Here is a 16143-nt window from a genome sequence, read left to right as displayed (position 1 = left end):
TTTTGGAATCAGGAACCAACAAGGAATAAGATGAAGGTGTTTTTAAATTGATTTGGACAATTTAATTTTGATAATAATTTTTATATATTTAATTTTCAGAGCTTGTTTTTAATCAAAATATAACATATTTATATATTTTTGGAATCAGAAAATGATAAAGAATAAGATGTACGTAAATTTGGATCGTTTTATAAATTTTTTATTTTTTTTTACAATTTTCAGATTTTTAATGACCAAACTCACTCATTAGTTTTTAAGCCACCAAGCTGAAATGCAATACCAAACCCCGGCCTTCGTCGAAGATTACTTGACCAAAATTTCAACCAATTTGGTTGAAAAATGAGAGCGTGACAGTGCCGCCTCAACTTTCACAAAAAGCCGGATATGACGTCATCAAAGACATTTATTGAAAAAATGGAAAAAAAACCGTATGGGGATTTCACACCCAGGAACTCTCATGTCAAATTTCATAAAGATCGGTCCAGTAGTTTAGTCTGAATCGCTCTACACACACACAGACACACATACACACACAGACAGACAGACAGACAGACAGACACACGCACATACACCACGACCCTCGTTTCGATTCCCCCTCGATGTTAAAATATTTAGTCAAAACTTGACTAAATATAAAAAGATTGGGACCCCACTGTGAAAGCTCTACGCTTTTCAACCCCGCATCCCCACCACTACCCGGCATATTCCCCATAGTCACTCATGATTTTCGTGCGGACGAACTGATTTGGCTGCTGCTGCATGGCTCGGACCTACGACCACATACTGATTCGTCACTGATTTTGTCATTCTTTCCTTGTGCCTACCTTGTCCAGCAAAGCGGCCCCCACCAGCTGGGACCCCGGACCCCCCCCCCCCCCCCCCCCCCCCCCGTGACAAACACACACTGACCCCACCCCGAACCGTCAGTCAAACACACGCGCGCGCGCGCCCACACATCCAACGTTCCTTCGCTTTTAACACAAAGAAAAGTACTTTTTGTGGGGTTTTTTCACATGCATTTTCGGCGTTCAGTTCAACATGTTTTGTCCTTTGGCTGACATTTGTATGAGGAAACGACTTCAACAGCACGCTTCATAAGACAGGCTGTACTAAGCTTTTACTGAGCCTTTTCTTCGGTCGCTTTGTTGTTTGAGCTTTCAAAGTCAGTCGTCTGTTCTAATCTATGCGTAAGGTCATTTGACCTTCCACCGAGTAGACTTTAGCCTCTCACACGAATGGATAGAAAATGGGACAGAATGCGGACCGCAGACAGGGTTACTGCTCTTTATCAGTTATCTTTCCGTTTTCAGTCATCTTCGGCCGTTTACGCCACTTCGACGACAGCAGACGACGATTCTGGAGCAACACAACATATGCGCTGATTGGTTTGGGGGCTTTCCACGTGATCTGTCTTGATCAAAATGGCGTCCACGGGTAGGTTGGCTGTCGAGTTACAGTTAATTTGTGTTGATTTTGTTCATCGTTCTTTGCTGAATGTCGAAATTGTGATGGTTTTCGAAATACTTAGATGCAGATAGATGATCGTGACCTATTAACAGGACGTGTAATAAGTCGCTACCGATCAATGTGATACATTTGTTCTTGCTTGACACTCGGCCTACATTTTCTCTGAAAGTGATAGTGGTTGAGTAATGTCCCCTAGGTTGCACAATCATTGTCCATGATTCTGCGAAAAAGAGATTTAGCTGAGATTTATACGTCAGCTTTAAGTTACTTATTTGTGTTCCTGAAGACCTGGAATGAGGTTTTACTACTGTAAATATGGCAGTTCCTGTGCTGATAATGATATGGCAGGGGTTACAGTGTGAGTGAGAAAGGAATCTAGTCTGACACTTGTGACAGCTGATAAAGCAGACACATGCAGTGACAGTGTCAATTTTATAAGTGACACAATGACACTGTCATCATGTAGGTAATGTTGAACTTTAGCGTTGTAAATTCATAGATCACTTTTCAGAGGCAATTTACTTATTAAGCCTCCAATTTTGCAGAACCTGCCTTTAATTTATATAAGCTAAGTTGACAAGTAATTTTAGATACCATGAAATTGAAGTCACAGATTGTACTTTACGGATGCAATTCGTTTACATGCATTTTAGACCTAAGGCGGAAAACATGGGCAAAGCTACCATTTTGAAAGAGGGGAGGCAACTCCGTCCGACTCTGTTGCATTTCCTCGTCATATAGAGTAATATAATTACGAGGGAGGGGAGGCAGCTCCCTCCGACTCGGTCGATATTATGCATGCATTTCTCCGTCATTTTGGTCGATCGAATGACCAACTTAATTATTCTGCTTAAGTTTGGAGCTCAATCCGTCAAATAATTTCAAGTTAAGTATTCTTTGGCTTGATAAACAGGGACTTCTATGAAAAATAATCTCAAAAATGCCATTGGATTATGAGGTATGAATTTACAACGCTAAAGTTCAAGGATACCATCATGTTCACAGTATAGACCTGGTGCATATCACACAAACGTGAAAATTGATGAATTTTCAATGCATTGTCTCTGCTTGAAGTTGAATGTTTGTCCACCAAAAATGTCCACCAAAATACCCGTGTGACCTGGAATAATAGGCCGTGAAAGGTGGATGCAGCGCCTAAAGGCAGTCGATCTACTGGCCGATGTGAATGCGTGATATATTGTGTAAAAAATTCCATCTCACATGGCATTAATAGGTAACATGCGCCTTGAGTCGCCTTGCGTGGTGAGATACCTGCGCGATATAAATCCTCGTAAATAAATTTGTTTTTTTAAATGTAGCGTTTTCACAATCAAAACCTGTAATTTGTGAAATTGGCAGCTGCAAGGGTACATTCGTTAACACGACCTTGTGACACCAAGCCTCATCCATTTGTTTTCCATGAGACAATGGCAACATATTTGTATCAACATGACACCTGTCATAACAAGCCATGCAACTCTCTCTCTCTCTCTCTATCTCTATCTCTCTCTCTCTCTCTCTCTCTCTCTCTATATATAGACCATGGATTCTTTATAAAAGATTTTATTTTCCACTCTTTATTAATACCCCGGTCAAACCAATTAACAATCAGTACGTCTGACCGAGCACCCATTTTCTTATTGGTATTGGCGAATCTCAATCGGTAAAATATTAGTAAATTTGTGTGATCCCTGGTTTTATGTCTGCTACAAGATGCCATCTTTGGACGCCATGTTTCTTGCGTCGCGATAGCTTACGCAAGATTACCTCTCTCCTCCCAATCGCTGCTGTCTGAGCTTCAAACTTTCACTTTTGTACACACGTCTGAGCAACAATATGCACATTTTTTGACGCTTTCACTCAGACTAAAACATGAGGAAAGAGTTAGTCAAAAATGAAAAATAAAAAAATGTGTGTGTGTGTTTGTCACATGATGAAAGTTGGTAACAGCCGCCAAGATGGTTGTAAGAAATCCGGGCTGGTTGGAGCTGAGGCCAGTTGAGATTTGGGGGGTAAGTACACCCCTGTTTTGCATAGTTGCATTACAGGTAAAAACCTGGGTATATGGTCTATAGCTCAGTGAGTTATGCGCACTGGCTACTCAACTGGTTTTGGGCTATAAATGATTATAAGGCATGGGAATTGTCCGCCGAACGGCGGTACATCCGCCGAATTTGTTTTTGTTCCGCCGAAAATGCAAAAGTGTCCGCCGAAAAAATAAAGGGGGGAGGCACACAAAAAAAGCACCGGTTACTTTTGCCTTTGCGCAAAAGCCCGCGAAAACTTTCCGTACTTTGTTCACGCACTGCTACCGCCCGCCTCAGTTACTTGAACTTTTATGTTTGAAAATAAACCAGATTGCACAGATTGTGTTACAAGTTACATTTTCCTGTTTGTCTCAACAGATCAATTTTTTTAACAAATTTAAACCATATAATACATGTATATTTTTTTTTCTTCAAAAAAGCAAAAATTGGTACATTTTTGTACTAAAAACTCTGATTTTAAAAACAGAATTTAATGGCAAACTTGGAGCTCAGATGATACCAGATTGCACCATCTGGGTTCTTTGGAGAAAATTTTTTCCGGGGGAGCATGCCCCCGGACCCCCCTAGTAAGGCTAGGCGCTTTGCGCCGTCGACTTGACGCTTCGCGTCTTCAGTTATAAATGTTCAGCCTTTTTTTTTACAATATTCAATTCCCATGCCTGGATTATAATTCGTGATGGTTTGATTGCCGGGATTTTACAGAATATTTATTTGTTTGTTTGTTTCAGAGAATTTTTTGTTTGTTTGTATTTTCGTCTGTTTTAGAACATATGTACAGTGGAAGTTGGAACCCCCTTTTACTAAGAAGTTACTAAGACCCCCTCCCCCCCCCCCCCCCCCCCCCCCCTCCTATTCAGGACCAGTCTCCCCTTTCAAGACCTAATTACGTTAGACTGTCTTTTCATGGCCTCTGTAAATTTACCCCATCCTTTGTCAGGCGTGATTTTCTGAGATCCCCCCGCGGGTTAGGGGGAAGAATTTACCCGATGCTCGTCCACCATGTCGTAAGAGGCGACTAACGGATTCTGTTTCTCCTTTTACCCTTGTTAAGTGTTTCTTGTATAGAATATAGTCAATTTTTGTACAGATTTTAGTCAAGCAGTATGTAAGAAATGTTAAGTCCTTTGTACTGGAAACTTGCATTCTCCCAGTAAGGTAATATATTGTACTACGTTGCAAGCCCCTGGAGCAAATTTTTGATTTGTGCTTTTGTGAACAAGAAACAATTGACAAGTGGCTCTATCCCGTCTTCCCCCTTTCCCCGTCGCGATATAACCCTTCGTGGTTGAAAACGACGTTAAACACCAAATAAAGAAAGAAAGAAAATTTGTGAGATTTGTGGCGGTCTTACAAAGAGGGTTTCCACTGTGTTTATGCATGTGTGTTTGTTTCAGAAAATATTTATTTAATGTGTAATATGTGTGCGCGTGTTGCAGAGAACAACCCCTTCAAATCCACCCTGCAGACTGTGAAGATAGGGGCGGAGGAATGTCGCTTCTACGACCTCTCAAAGCTGGACGCCGGCAAACTGAGTGAGTCGTCTTGATTATTGCACCCTCTGATTGCCACTGCAGTTATAAACACCTTCACGAAAAGAACTCTGCGTATAAATCTTGCACCCGTTAAAAACAGAATTCTTCAAGTAAACTTGTGATCTCTGATCAAAGGAGAAAAGCTATAATAATCACAGTAAATAGTGAGTGCTGTTGGGCTTGGGTGTTTTTTGTTTGTTTGTAATTTTCAACAAGCTCTGCATTCATTTCATGTTTTTCGTGCGGTTCATTAATGTCGACTGGTCATTTAGACGTCTAAGCTTTTTATTTTTTTTTAATAAAAATTAGCATCTCGTTTACACAGTTCAAACATCAACGGAGTGATACAATTTCTTAACACTTTTTTCTGGCCCCCTTTTAGATGTTAGCTGCCATTAATTTCTCTACACACAATTGAAATGTCAACAGGGTGTTAGTTACAATTTGTTGACACTTTTCATTGTCATCTGTGTGTGTGCTGCTGGAGTCAGTCAAGCTTGTTATTTCAGCGTGTAACTGTAACTATAGTGTTAACTTTTTAGTTTTACGTTCTTGACAAATGAACATCCCGTTTACTTCAATTTCTGACACAATTGAAACATCGTTAGTTACAATTGCTTTAAACTGTTCATTGTTACTGCGTGACATGTTCTGCATCAATTTCTCTGCACACAATTGAAACATCAACAGGGTGTTGGTTACAATTGCTTAACACATTTCATTGTCGTGGCGCGACAGAAAAGCTGCCGTTCTCTGCACAAATTTGAAATGTCCAAATTTAAAATTGTTTAAGTTACAATTTCTTAACACTTTTCAATACGACCGCACGATAGAAGAGCTGCTGTTCTTTGCACAAATTTGAATATGTCACAATTATGTTAATATGTTAGTTACAATTTCTTGACACTTTTCAATGTCACCGCACAACAGAAAAGCTGCCGTTCTCGGTGCGCGTGCTGCTGGAGTCGGCAGTGCGGAACTGCAACAACTTTCACGTGCTGGAGAAGGACGTGCAGAACATTCTCAACTGGTCGCCCGCCATGGACGCCAGCGTGGAGATCCCCTTCAAGCCTGCACGTGTCATCCTGCAGGACTTCACGTGAGTGTCCACTCTGTGTCCACAGTGGGGCCCCCATTTAAGACCTCCAAACATCTGAGAAAATCAACCGGCACGGTTGGCCTAGTGGTAAGGCGTCCGCCCCGTGATCGGGAGGTCGTGGGTTCGAACCCCGGCCGGGTCATACCTAAGACTTTAAAATTGGCATTCTAGTGGCTGCTCCGCCTGGCGTCTGGCAGGTGGCTGAATACACCTAAACACGCAGACACCTGGGTAGCGCGACTCCGTTGCTGCTAGCTTTCCACTGGGAGGAAGCGACCCGAATTTCCCAGCGATGGGACAATAAAGTAATGAAAATGAAATGAAAATGAAATGTAATTATGGGGTTAGTGCTAGGACTGGTTGGTCCGGTGTCAGAATAATGTGACTGGGTGAGACATGAACCCTGTGCTGCGACTTCTGTCTTGTGTGTTGCGCACGTTAAATGTCAAAGCAGCACCGCCCTGATATGGCCCTTCGTGGTCGGCTGGGCGTTAACCAAACGCTTTCATTGCGTTTTCTGCACTCGTTTTTTGTTGTTGTTTTGTTTGTTTGACAAATGTAATAAAAAGTTATAGGGTCGGCCCCTAAAAATAGGGTAGGTCGGGTTACCGTAACCACACCTATTTTTTTTTTAGGCCTTATATATATATGGCCAAGAATCTGTCAAGGAGTCCAAAAAGTGTTACAATTTTTAGACTTTTTTAAACCTCCTTAAATTTACATGAATAAACATCTCGGTATTCCTGTCCTTCAATTGCAGCATTTTATTTTCCAGTCAAGTGTTCGGTTTATCAAATATTTGCAGATAAAGCACAAATGACTGTATGTTACATTTACACCATAACATAATTTCAAGGTGCTGTCATTTTCTTAGGTTCAGCTTTAGGCAACTGTTTCACTATCCAATGGCTTGATGGCTGGATGTAGAGTTGATCTGTACTAAAGCAACACTTGAAAAAAGTTTCTCCTGTCTCAATATAAGCAAAATCATTTATCTGTTAGTTACTTTACACCAAAGCCCAGAATCAAAGATACAATTCAACATTTACCTATTTACACTGTTTTTAAAACAATGAAATTCTCCATGAGGATTGCTTTATTTTTGTTCAATTTATGACGTTTATGACGTTTTGTTTAGGTACTCTTTTTTGGGGGTCACCCTGTACTTGTTAGATGTGTTGACATGCAGTGGAGTGCCCGTGGTGATTAACCTAGCAGCCATGAATTCAGTAAAGGTTTATGTGTTAAATGTGTTCACAGTGGGGTGCCTGTTGTGGTTAACCTAGCAGCCATGAATTCAGTAAAGGTTTATGTGTTAAATGTGTTCACAGTGGGGTGCCTGTTGTGGTTAACCTAGCAGCCATGAATTCAGTAAAGGTTTATGTGTTAAATGTGTTCACAGTGGGGTGCCTGTTGTGGTTAACCTAGCAGCCATGAATCCAGTGAGGATTCACATGTTAAATGTGTCTACACTACAGTGGGGTGCCTTTGGTGATTAACCTAGCAGCCATGCATGCAGTAAAGGTTTAAATTTTAAATGTGTTCACAGAGGGGTGCCCGTAGTGGTGGACTTTGCAGCCATGCGAGAAGCGGTCAAGCGACTGGGTGGTGACCCCCACAAGATTAACCCCATCTGCCCGGCCGACCTGGTGATCGACCACTCCGTGCAGGTGGATGTTTCCAGGAGGTAGGTGCTGGTATCCATCCCCCCTTCGACGTCACCATCTCCCCTCCCATTCCATCATCCCTATGCTCTCGCTCTCTCTCTCTTTGCACACAAATACCCACACAGGCAAATTCTGTCTCTCTCTCTCTCTCTCTCTCTCTCTCTCTCTCTCTCTCTCTCTCTCTCTTCTTCTTCTTCTTCTCTCTCTCTCTCTCTCTCTCTCTCGCTCTCTTTCTCTCTCTCTCTCTTTCTCTCCCTCTCTCTCTCTCGCTCTCTCTCTCGCTCTCTCTTTCATTTTATGTTTTTCCAAGCTGCAAACTTTACGAAAAGTTGTCACTCAGTGTATATTACCCCCTTTTCCAGGGGCCAAAGGCCCGTAAGGAAATAAACCATTGTCTTCAGTCTCTCTCTCTCTCTCTCTCTCTCTCTCTCTCTCTCTCTCTCTCTCCCCCCCCCCCCCCCTCCGTCTGCATCAACACCACATTATGTCTGTTTTTCTCATGTTTGATGCTAGATCTGTGACAATCCAGACACTTTTTGGCTTGGACCACCAGACATTCTGCTTGATCCTGGTCCAATTCCAGGGTTGATGCTAGATCTGTGACAATCCAGACACTTTTTGGCTTGGACCACCAGACATTCTGCTTGATCCTGGTCCAATTCCAGGGTTGATGCTAGATCTGTGACAATCCAGACACTTTTTGGCTTGGACCACCAGACATTCTGCTTGATCCTGGTCCAATTCCAGGGTTGCACTGTCATCATTCAAAATGACATTTTTATTTTCTTGAATGTTTAGCAGATAATTTGTATCGATCAGATTCATTTGACGTACGACGTAAGTGCAGGGATGTTGCTACATATTCATACCTATAGGACAAATGTCCTAGCTCTTCAGCATCAATAGGACATTTGACCGCTTTCAGAAATTTCAATAGGACGTCAGAATTGTTTCATTTTCAAGAATGACGCTCGCCGTGTTACCCCCTGTTTTTGACCCTAATGTACCACAGGATGCCGTTGAATAGCCAAACATGTTCAGCTTTTGTTGAACTTTGGCAGGCTTTAGTTATTTGTTGGTGGCATAACTCAGTGCGCTTCGTCAAAATGTCTCGAACTGAAAGCAAAAGCACACGCAAGACTAAGTCAGTTGGAGTAACTTTAATGTGCTGCAGACGGGTGTCACCCAAACGCAAGATCCGCATTGCACAACTTCAGTGCACCTGTACGCGAGAGTGCTTGGTCGCTTTTTGAAAATGTGTATCTTGAAAGGAACATTAACGAATATTGCGCTGTCCGAAGGAATTGAGTTCTTATCGGACAATGCCAGCGCTCAGTTCAAAATGATAGGACATCTGACCGCCATGCGGCAATGTGAATCGGACATTTGAGCCTCTAAATCGGTCTATGTCCGAAGTCTGACGCCTAACGACATTCCTGAAGTGAGTTGTATGAGCACCAGGAGTGGAGGGAGGCAATGTAGCTTGCTTTCAGCAGGATTGCCTGTTTCATCTCTTGTGGAGAAGTCTCCATGACATCTGACTCCTCTTTTCAACTAAACCACGTTTTGGTTGGCGCTTTCACAATTTCATCCACTGTGTCTATTTCAGCGCGCACCACTACTCGCCTAATCCCGGTGGTGGTTTGGCAGCAAGCGCCAAGGTTGGGTCAGAGGTCAGGTCAAGGTCAACCACATGCAAATGTCCCCGGTCAGAGTTCCCTGTCCTTGACCCCGTTTGCCCTTTCCACGGGCACAAAACCTCCGGGTCAGTGCGAAAACTGCAATTTGACGAATTAAATGTTCTTTTTTTATATTTTTTTTCCTTTTTTTATTTATTATTAATTGCGTTGATTTTGTTGTTACCAGATGCTTGCACTGTTGTATTTTACTGTTTTTGTATTTTCAGTTTGAATAATTTTAAGCAGTGTTTTCCTGAGAAGATTGTAAATGATGCATACATGTTGTCCTCAATGATTTGTGTGTGTGCTGTGTGTTCTCCTGCTGTCTGTGTAAATACATTTTGCAGGCAGCTCACTTGATGGAAAATGCCTGTCACTTATCATTGTTAGCCTACAATGTGCCAGAATTTTTCTGCTAATTTTAGGGATGTGATGGCATGTTTTTTGTTGTGAAGTTGGTGGTGAAAAGAATTGTGGAATTTACATTTTGGAAAGTAAAAAAGAATATTGTGAAATAGCAACGCATTTCGGATAAATCTGAAACAAGCATGATAGTGCAAGAAAGCATTTTATAGTGACGATAGTTGTTGGTGGATATCAATTCATGAAAGTTTAATGAAATTGGTAGATATCTCTGCTAAGCATTATATAGAGACAATAGTTGTTGGTGGATAACAATTCATAAAAGTTTAATGAAATTGGTAGATATCTCTGCTAAGCATTTTTATAGATTTACACTGCTTAGAGTGGATTTGTTGCACCACTGGACGATTGTAAGGAACAGACTTTTGTCACAGTGAACTAGCATTGGGATTAGCACTTTGTGGAAATCGTGCTTTAGTGTTTGATGAGTGATGTAAGACAATTATGCAGTTGGGAGTACGCCTTATCCTCTACAGCCCTCCTCTCACGGTTGGGCTAGTGGTAAGGCGTCCGCCCCGTGATCGGGAGGTCGTGGGTTCGAACCCCGGCCGGGTCATACCTAAGACTTTCAAATTGGCAATCTAGTGGCTGCTCCGTCTGGCGTCTGGCATTATGGGGTTAGTGCTAGGACTGGTTGGTCCGGTGTCAGAATAATGTGACTGGGTGAGACATGAAGCCTGTGCTGCGACTTCTGTCTTGTGTGTGGCGCACGTTATATGTCAAAGCAGCACCGCCCTGATATGGCCCTTTGTGGTCGGCTGGGCGTTAAGCAAACAAACAAACAAACCACATCAAGCCTTTTTATTTTTGTAGAGCTTGTGTTTTGTACAGTTGCACAAGGCTTTTGGTTAACCTTGTTTAGAATACCGTAACATACAGGCATGGGAATGGTTCTTGAATGCGCTAATTTGATAGGTTTAGAAATGAAATTTTAGAGGATTTAAAACATTTTCAGAGGGAAAAAAGTCAAAACGTAATCATTCGCAAGAGCGTTTTATATGCTCAAATCGCTCAAGCATCTTTGAACACACCATCTCTGAATGCGGAAAAGTTTATTGACTGCAGCTCGTTTCGGTGAGCCAAGTAGTTGATTTTGATTTTGACTTTCGACCAACTTCTACTGGATTTGGTCTAGAATGCGTAGATTTTGATCATGCTTTAAAAAAAATTTGGATCCCCTTGATTTCAGAGGTTTTGCCTCTCAGCCATTCCCATGCCTGAACATTATTTGTATACACACTTTTAACACCTGTCTGCTGCTATTGAGAAAAAACTGTTTCTTAACATCCTTTTCTACTATACCTGTATCTTTTTTCTTGTTATGAACTGAGTAAAATAGAATGTCTGGGGTAATAACATGTGCAAACTATATACCCTCATGATGATCTTGGATGTATGACCTTTGGTGTGCTCCTTGACCTGACCTTGACCCTCTTCATTAGTTACCATGGGGACCTTGTGCGTTAGGTAAATTTTGCCCGATTATATGCTTTTGGCTTTAGCTTGTTTAATGCTCATGTGTTTGTACAGGGTTTGTTTGTTAATAGACAATGGGGGAACAAACTCTGTCAGGATTTCTATGCGCTGTGGTTGAAGAGTTAATGTATTTCTCTAGGTATAGGTGAGAAGTTAGGATTTATTTATTTATATGGGAGATTTATATAGCGCTTGACGTTCTCTAAGTGCTTTACATATTAATTTCTGCCGTGTGAGATGGATTTTTTTACACAATGTATCACGCATTCACATTGGCCAGTAAATCTCAAGCCATTACGGAGAATATTTACTTTTCACGGGTATTTGGTGGACATTTTTTTTATCTATGCCTATACATTTTTGCCAGGAAAGACCCTTTTGTCAATCGTGGGATCTTTAACGTGCACACCCCAATGTAGTGTGGGGCGGGGATATAGCTCAGTTGGTAGCGTGCTGGATTTGTATTCAGTTGGCCGCTGTCAGCGTGAGTTCGATCCCAGGTTCGGCGGAAATGTATTTCACAGAGTCAACTTTGTGTGCAGACTCTCTTCGGTGTCCGAACCTCCCCCCGTGTACACTACATTGGGTGTGCACGTTAAAGATCCCACGATTGACAAAAGGGTCTTTCCTGGCAAAATTGCTTAGGCACAGTTAATAATTGTCTACCTATACCCGTGTGACTTGGAATAATAGGCCGTGAAAGGTAAATATGCGCCGAAATGGCTGCAATCTACTGGCCGTATAAAATTTCATTTCACACGGCATCACTGCAGAGCGCCTAGAACTGTACCCACGGAATATGCGCGATATAAGACTCATTGATTGATTGATTGATAGTGTACACGAAGGGACCTCGGTTAAATTTCGTCTCATCCGAAAGACTAGCACTTGAACCCACCACCTGGGCTAGGAAAGGGGGAAGAAAATTGCTTACGCCCCAACCCAGGGTCGAACTCGCAACCTCTCGCTTCCGAGGCAAGTGCACTTTACCACACGGCCACCCTTTCCCCAGGATGCAGATAGCAATTCACAGGGAATAATTATATCCGATGTGTGGGCCCGGTAGCTCAGTTGGTAGAGCACTGGACTTGCAACTATTTCACAGCGCATACAAATCTCAACAGAGTTAGTTCTGAACAATGTCTATCCTAAGGAGAAATGGAGTACCACACCCTTGTTGTTTTGTTTCAGTGATTCAGGCTGTGTCATTGTTTAAAAGACGTTTGTTTGATTTTGTTGAAATGGTAAATATGGTTTTGTCATGCAGTGACTTTGGTGCGCTTTTCTTGTGTGTAGTCTGTACATAAATACAATGCAGGGTTGGAGCCAATCAGAGTGTCTGAGCTTCAGAAGTAAAGTCCTTTTCTGCAGTATTTTAATAGGCTAGGTCTGGATGTTGTCAGGCAGTCTTTTGGGTTTTATCATACAGTGGAACCCCCTTTTAAGACACCCACCCCTAAATTTAGGACCCCCACCTTTGTAGGGCCCAGTTTTCTCAGACTTTTTGTTCATAACCTCAGTAAATTTACTCCCTCCTTTTTTAGACCTGTTTTTTTTTCAGATTTGTTTTGTAGGTCTTAAAAGGAGGGTTTCAGTGTATGATCTTTACCGAAATAATTATGCCTGTCGTAACAGTACACCTGCAATGTGGGAACACTTTTGACTGCACCCCCCGCGGGTTAGGGGGAGTCCCATATTGGTTGGGACGAGAAAGAATTTACCCGATGCTCCCCAGCATGTCGTAAAAGGCGACTAACGGATTCTGTTTCTCCTTTTACCCTTGTTAAGTGTTTCTTGTATAGAATATAGTCAATTTTTGTAAAGATTTTAGTCAAGCAGTATGTAAGAAATGTTTGTACTGGAAACTTGCATTCTCCCAGTAAGGTCATACATTGTACCACGCTGCAAGCCCCTGGAGCAAATTTTTGATTAGTGCTTTTGTGAACAAGAAACAATTGACAAGTGGCTCTATCCCATCTCCCCCCTTCCCCCGTCGCGATATAACCTTCGTGGTTGAAAAAGACGTTAAACACCAAATAAAGAAAGAAAGACTTTTGACTGCCCCCAGAGGTGTTCTTTCGCCACAGGTACACTCTGCTGATTCGTCTGTGTGTGCAAATTGCTTGGTGATAATGTGTGCATCCTATAGCAGAGGTCTTCTGTGTAATTATTGCCGGTGTTTATTGCAGTGCGGACGCCCTTGAGAAGAATCAGGAGCTGGAGTTTGAGAGGAACAAGGAGAGATTTGCATTCCTCAAGGTCAGTGCTCCATTTGAACAGGGGTTGTCTTTCAGTCTTTCTTTTTTTCCTCCCTTTTCTTTCTTTCTTCTTTTTTCTTTTTTTTCTTTCTTTTCTTTTTTTCTATCTGTCTGTCTGTCTGTCTTTCTTGCTTTCATCCTAAATTCTCTCTTACTTTGTTTCCTTCTTTCTCGCTTTCTTCTTTTTTTCTTTCTTCAGTAAGGCAGTGGCAGTTGTTTTGCGGTTCTCAAGGTCATTTTTGATCTTTCACAGGATTTAATTTTTTATTGTGTGTGTGTTGGGGAGTTTGAATAAGGCAAGTGAGAAGAGAGAGGGTGAGTGTACTATGCCAAAAATAAAATCTGAAAGATTGACTACTAACATTCCAAATCAAGAATAAAAAAATAAAAATAAAATAAGAAAGGTTAAATCACTTGAATGGTTAATTCAGGACAAAACAAAACATTCAAAAGAACTTGAGCCTTTAATTATAATAATAATGATAATAAATAACTTTTTTTAGTGTCCCATCAATTGGCTCCAGGCGCTTTGAAGTAGACCAACTGAAAGACACAACGGACAAAAACGATTGAATCGTTGTGACTAAATCTCTGAATGTCCACAACACAGTCACCGGCACGGTTGGCCTAGTGGTATTAGGCGTCCGCCCCGTGATCGGGAGGTCGTGGGTTCGAACCCCGGCCGGGTCATACCTAAGACTTTAAAATTGGCTATCTAGTGGCTGCTCCGCCTGGCGTCTGGCATTATGGGGTTAGTGCTAGGACTGGTTGGACCGGTGTCAAAATAATGTGACTGGGTGAGACACGAAGCCTGTACTGCGACTTCTGTCTTGTGTGTGGTGCACGTTATATGTCAAAGCAGCACCGCCCTGATATGGCCCTTCGTGGTCGGCTGGGCGTTAAGCAAAACAAAACAAACAAACAACACAGTCATTGTTAATTCCTTGAGTCATGAAGGTGAGTCGTTTAAAGGCGATGACAGACGGGAAACACAAAACAATGTTTTTGAAAAAAATCTGGGTCTGCCATTTTTTCTCTCTCCGTGGTGCCGGAAACAGAGTCACATGAGTTGATCGTCCGCGTTCATTGGCTGACAACCAAAACGTGTTTTCAGAGTTTAGAGCATGCTCTGAAACCCTAAAAACAATGCGAAACAGTAATAAAAAAACAAGAAAGGTAGGTTGTTGGAACGTTTGTTATTGACAAAACAATACATTCACAGATATTTTGACCCAACGGTCTTTTAAGTGAACAGACAAACAAATATTCACACAAAACTTATCTTGATAGATCAGTTTACGTCCACTCGTCAGGAAGCCGAGCGAATGAATCAAAATGTAGTAACTTTTTTTTTTTTTCAACTTATACGTCGTTGGGTCGAAATATCTGTGAATGTATTGTTTTGTCAATAACAAATGTTCCAACAACCTACCTTTCTTGTTTTTTTATTCTGAATTTTGGAACGTTGGCAGTCTCTTTGTTTTTGAATGCGAAACAGTGTTTTCCGAAACGCGTTTTGGGGAATGTCACAAGGGAAACACGCTGTGTTGTGTTTGTTTTGCAAGAAAACACTGTTGTGTTTTGCGTCTGACATATTTGCCTTTAGCCTTTGCTTTTGTTGCTTGTGTTGTGCAGTGGGGCGCCCAGTCGCTGCAGAACATGCTGATCGTCCCCCCTGGGTCCGGCATCGTCCACCAGGTCAACCTGGAATACCTGGCCAGAGTTACCTTTAACGAGGAAGGTCTCCTGTACCCTGATAGCGTCGTGGGTACCGACTCCCACACCACCATGATCAACGGCCTGGGGGTGCTTGGATGGGGTGAGTGGTGGGTGGGGGGTGGGTGGGTGAGTGGTGGGTGGGGGGGGGGGGAAGGGGAGGAGATAGGGTGGGAGGAGAGGGGGGGGGGGGGGGGGCAGAAGTATTAGGAGGAAGTTGGGATAGAAGGGATACGATTCGATAAAATAAATTTGTATTTACGAGGGTAATGATATGTTCCAATGATATAACCTGCTTTTTTTTTACAATCAGCCCTCGCATTCACAAGGGCCATTAAGTGACTATTATAAATAATATAGTAATGCGGTACCCAACGAAATATTCTAGTTTGATGCAACAATCAATTTTGTAGAAAATCTTTGAGTTTGATTTTTGCTTTTTACTTGTGATCTCTCAAAGAAATTTACGAAGGGAGTTCCAGAAAATGTTAGGCCTGATTTGAAAAAGATATCTATTCTTGGAAGAGGGATGAAAAATTAAATGTTTTCAGAGTTGTTGAAATCTTCAAATAGAGGTATAGTACTGTACAGTGGAACCTCCCTTTTACCATCTACAAAAATCTGAGAAAATCAGGCCTTAAAAAGGACTCGGGAGTCTTAAAATGGGGGCACATCTATATAGGATTTGAGCAGAAAATCTTAAAAGCTAGGGTCTTATAATCGGGGGGTCTTAAAACGGGGGTTGCACTGTATAATGGTGATTGCTTTGTACAGGTGT

General features: G+C 42.0%; 1 protein-coding gene across 2 annotated transcripts in view; it reads left to right on the top strand.

Moving 5' to 3' along the window:
• The first annotated feature begins 1324 nt into the window (after window positions 1-1324).
• Window positions 1325-16143, top strand: part of LOC138950549 (cytoplasmic aconitate hydratase-like) — a 39654-nt gene continuing 24835 nt past the window's right edge. Inside the window, exons 1-7 of one of the 2 annotated variants that reach the window (XM_070322264.1) lie at window positions 1325-1434; window positions 4952-5047; window positions 5978-6146; window positions 7696-7833; window positions 9423-9578; window positions 13581-13650; window positions 15285-15468. In XM_070322264.1, coding sequence (XP_070178365.1) covers window positions 1422-1434; window positions 4952-5047; window positions 5978-6146; window positions 7696-7833; window positions 9423-9578; window positions 13581-13650; window positions 15285-15468 — 826 coding nt within the window. In that variant the 5' untranslated portion in view covers window positions 1325-1421. The remainder of the gene's footprint in view (window positions 1435-4951; window positions 5048-5977; window positions 6147-7695; window positions 7834-9422; window positions 9579-13580; window positions 13651-15284; window positions 15469-16143) is intronic. The other variant, XM_070322265.1, reaches the window with a different exon arrangement.

The sequence above is a fragment of the Littorina saxatilis genome, linkage group LG16 (assembly GCF_037325665.1).
Source record: "Littorina saxatilis isolate snail1 linkage group LG16, US_GU_Lsax_2.0, whole genome shotgun sequence".
In the NCBI taxonomy this organism is placed as follows: Eukaryota; Metazoa; Mollusca; class Gastropoda; order Littorinimorpha; family Littorinidae; genus Littorina; species Littorina saxatilis.
Note: the sequence above shows the minus strand (reverse complement) of the source record. Positions and strands in the feature narration are given on the sequence as shown.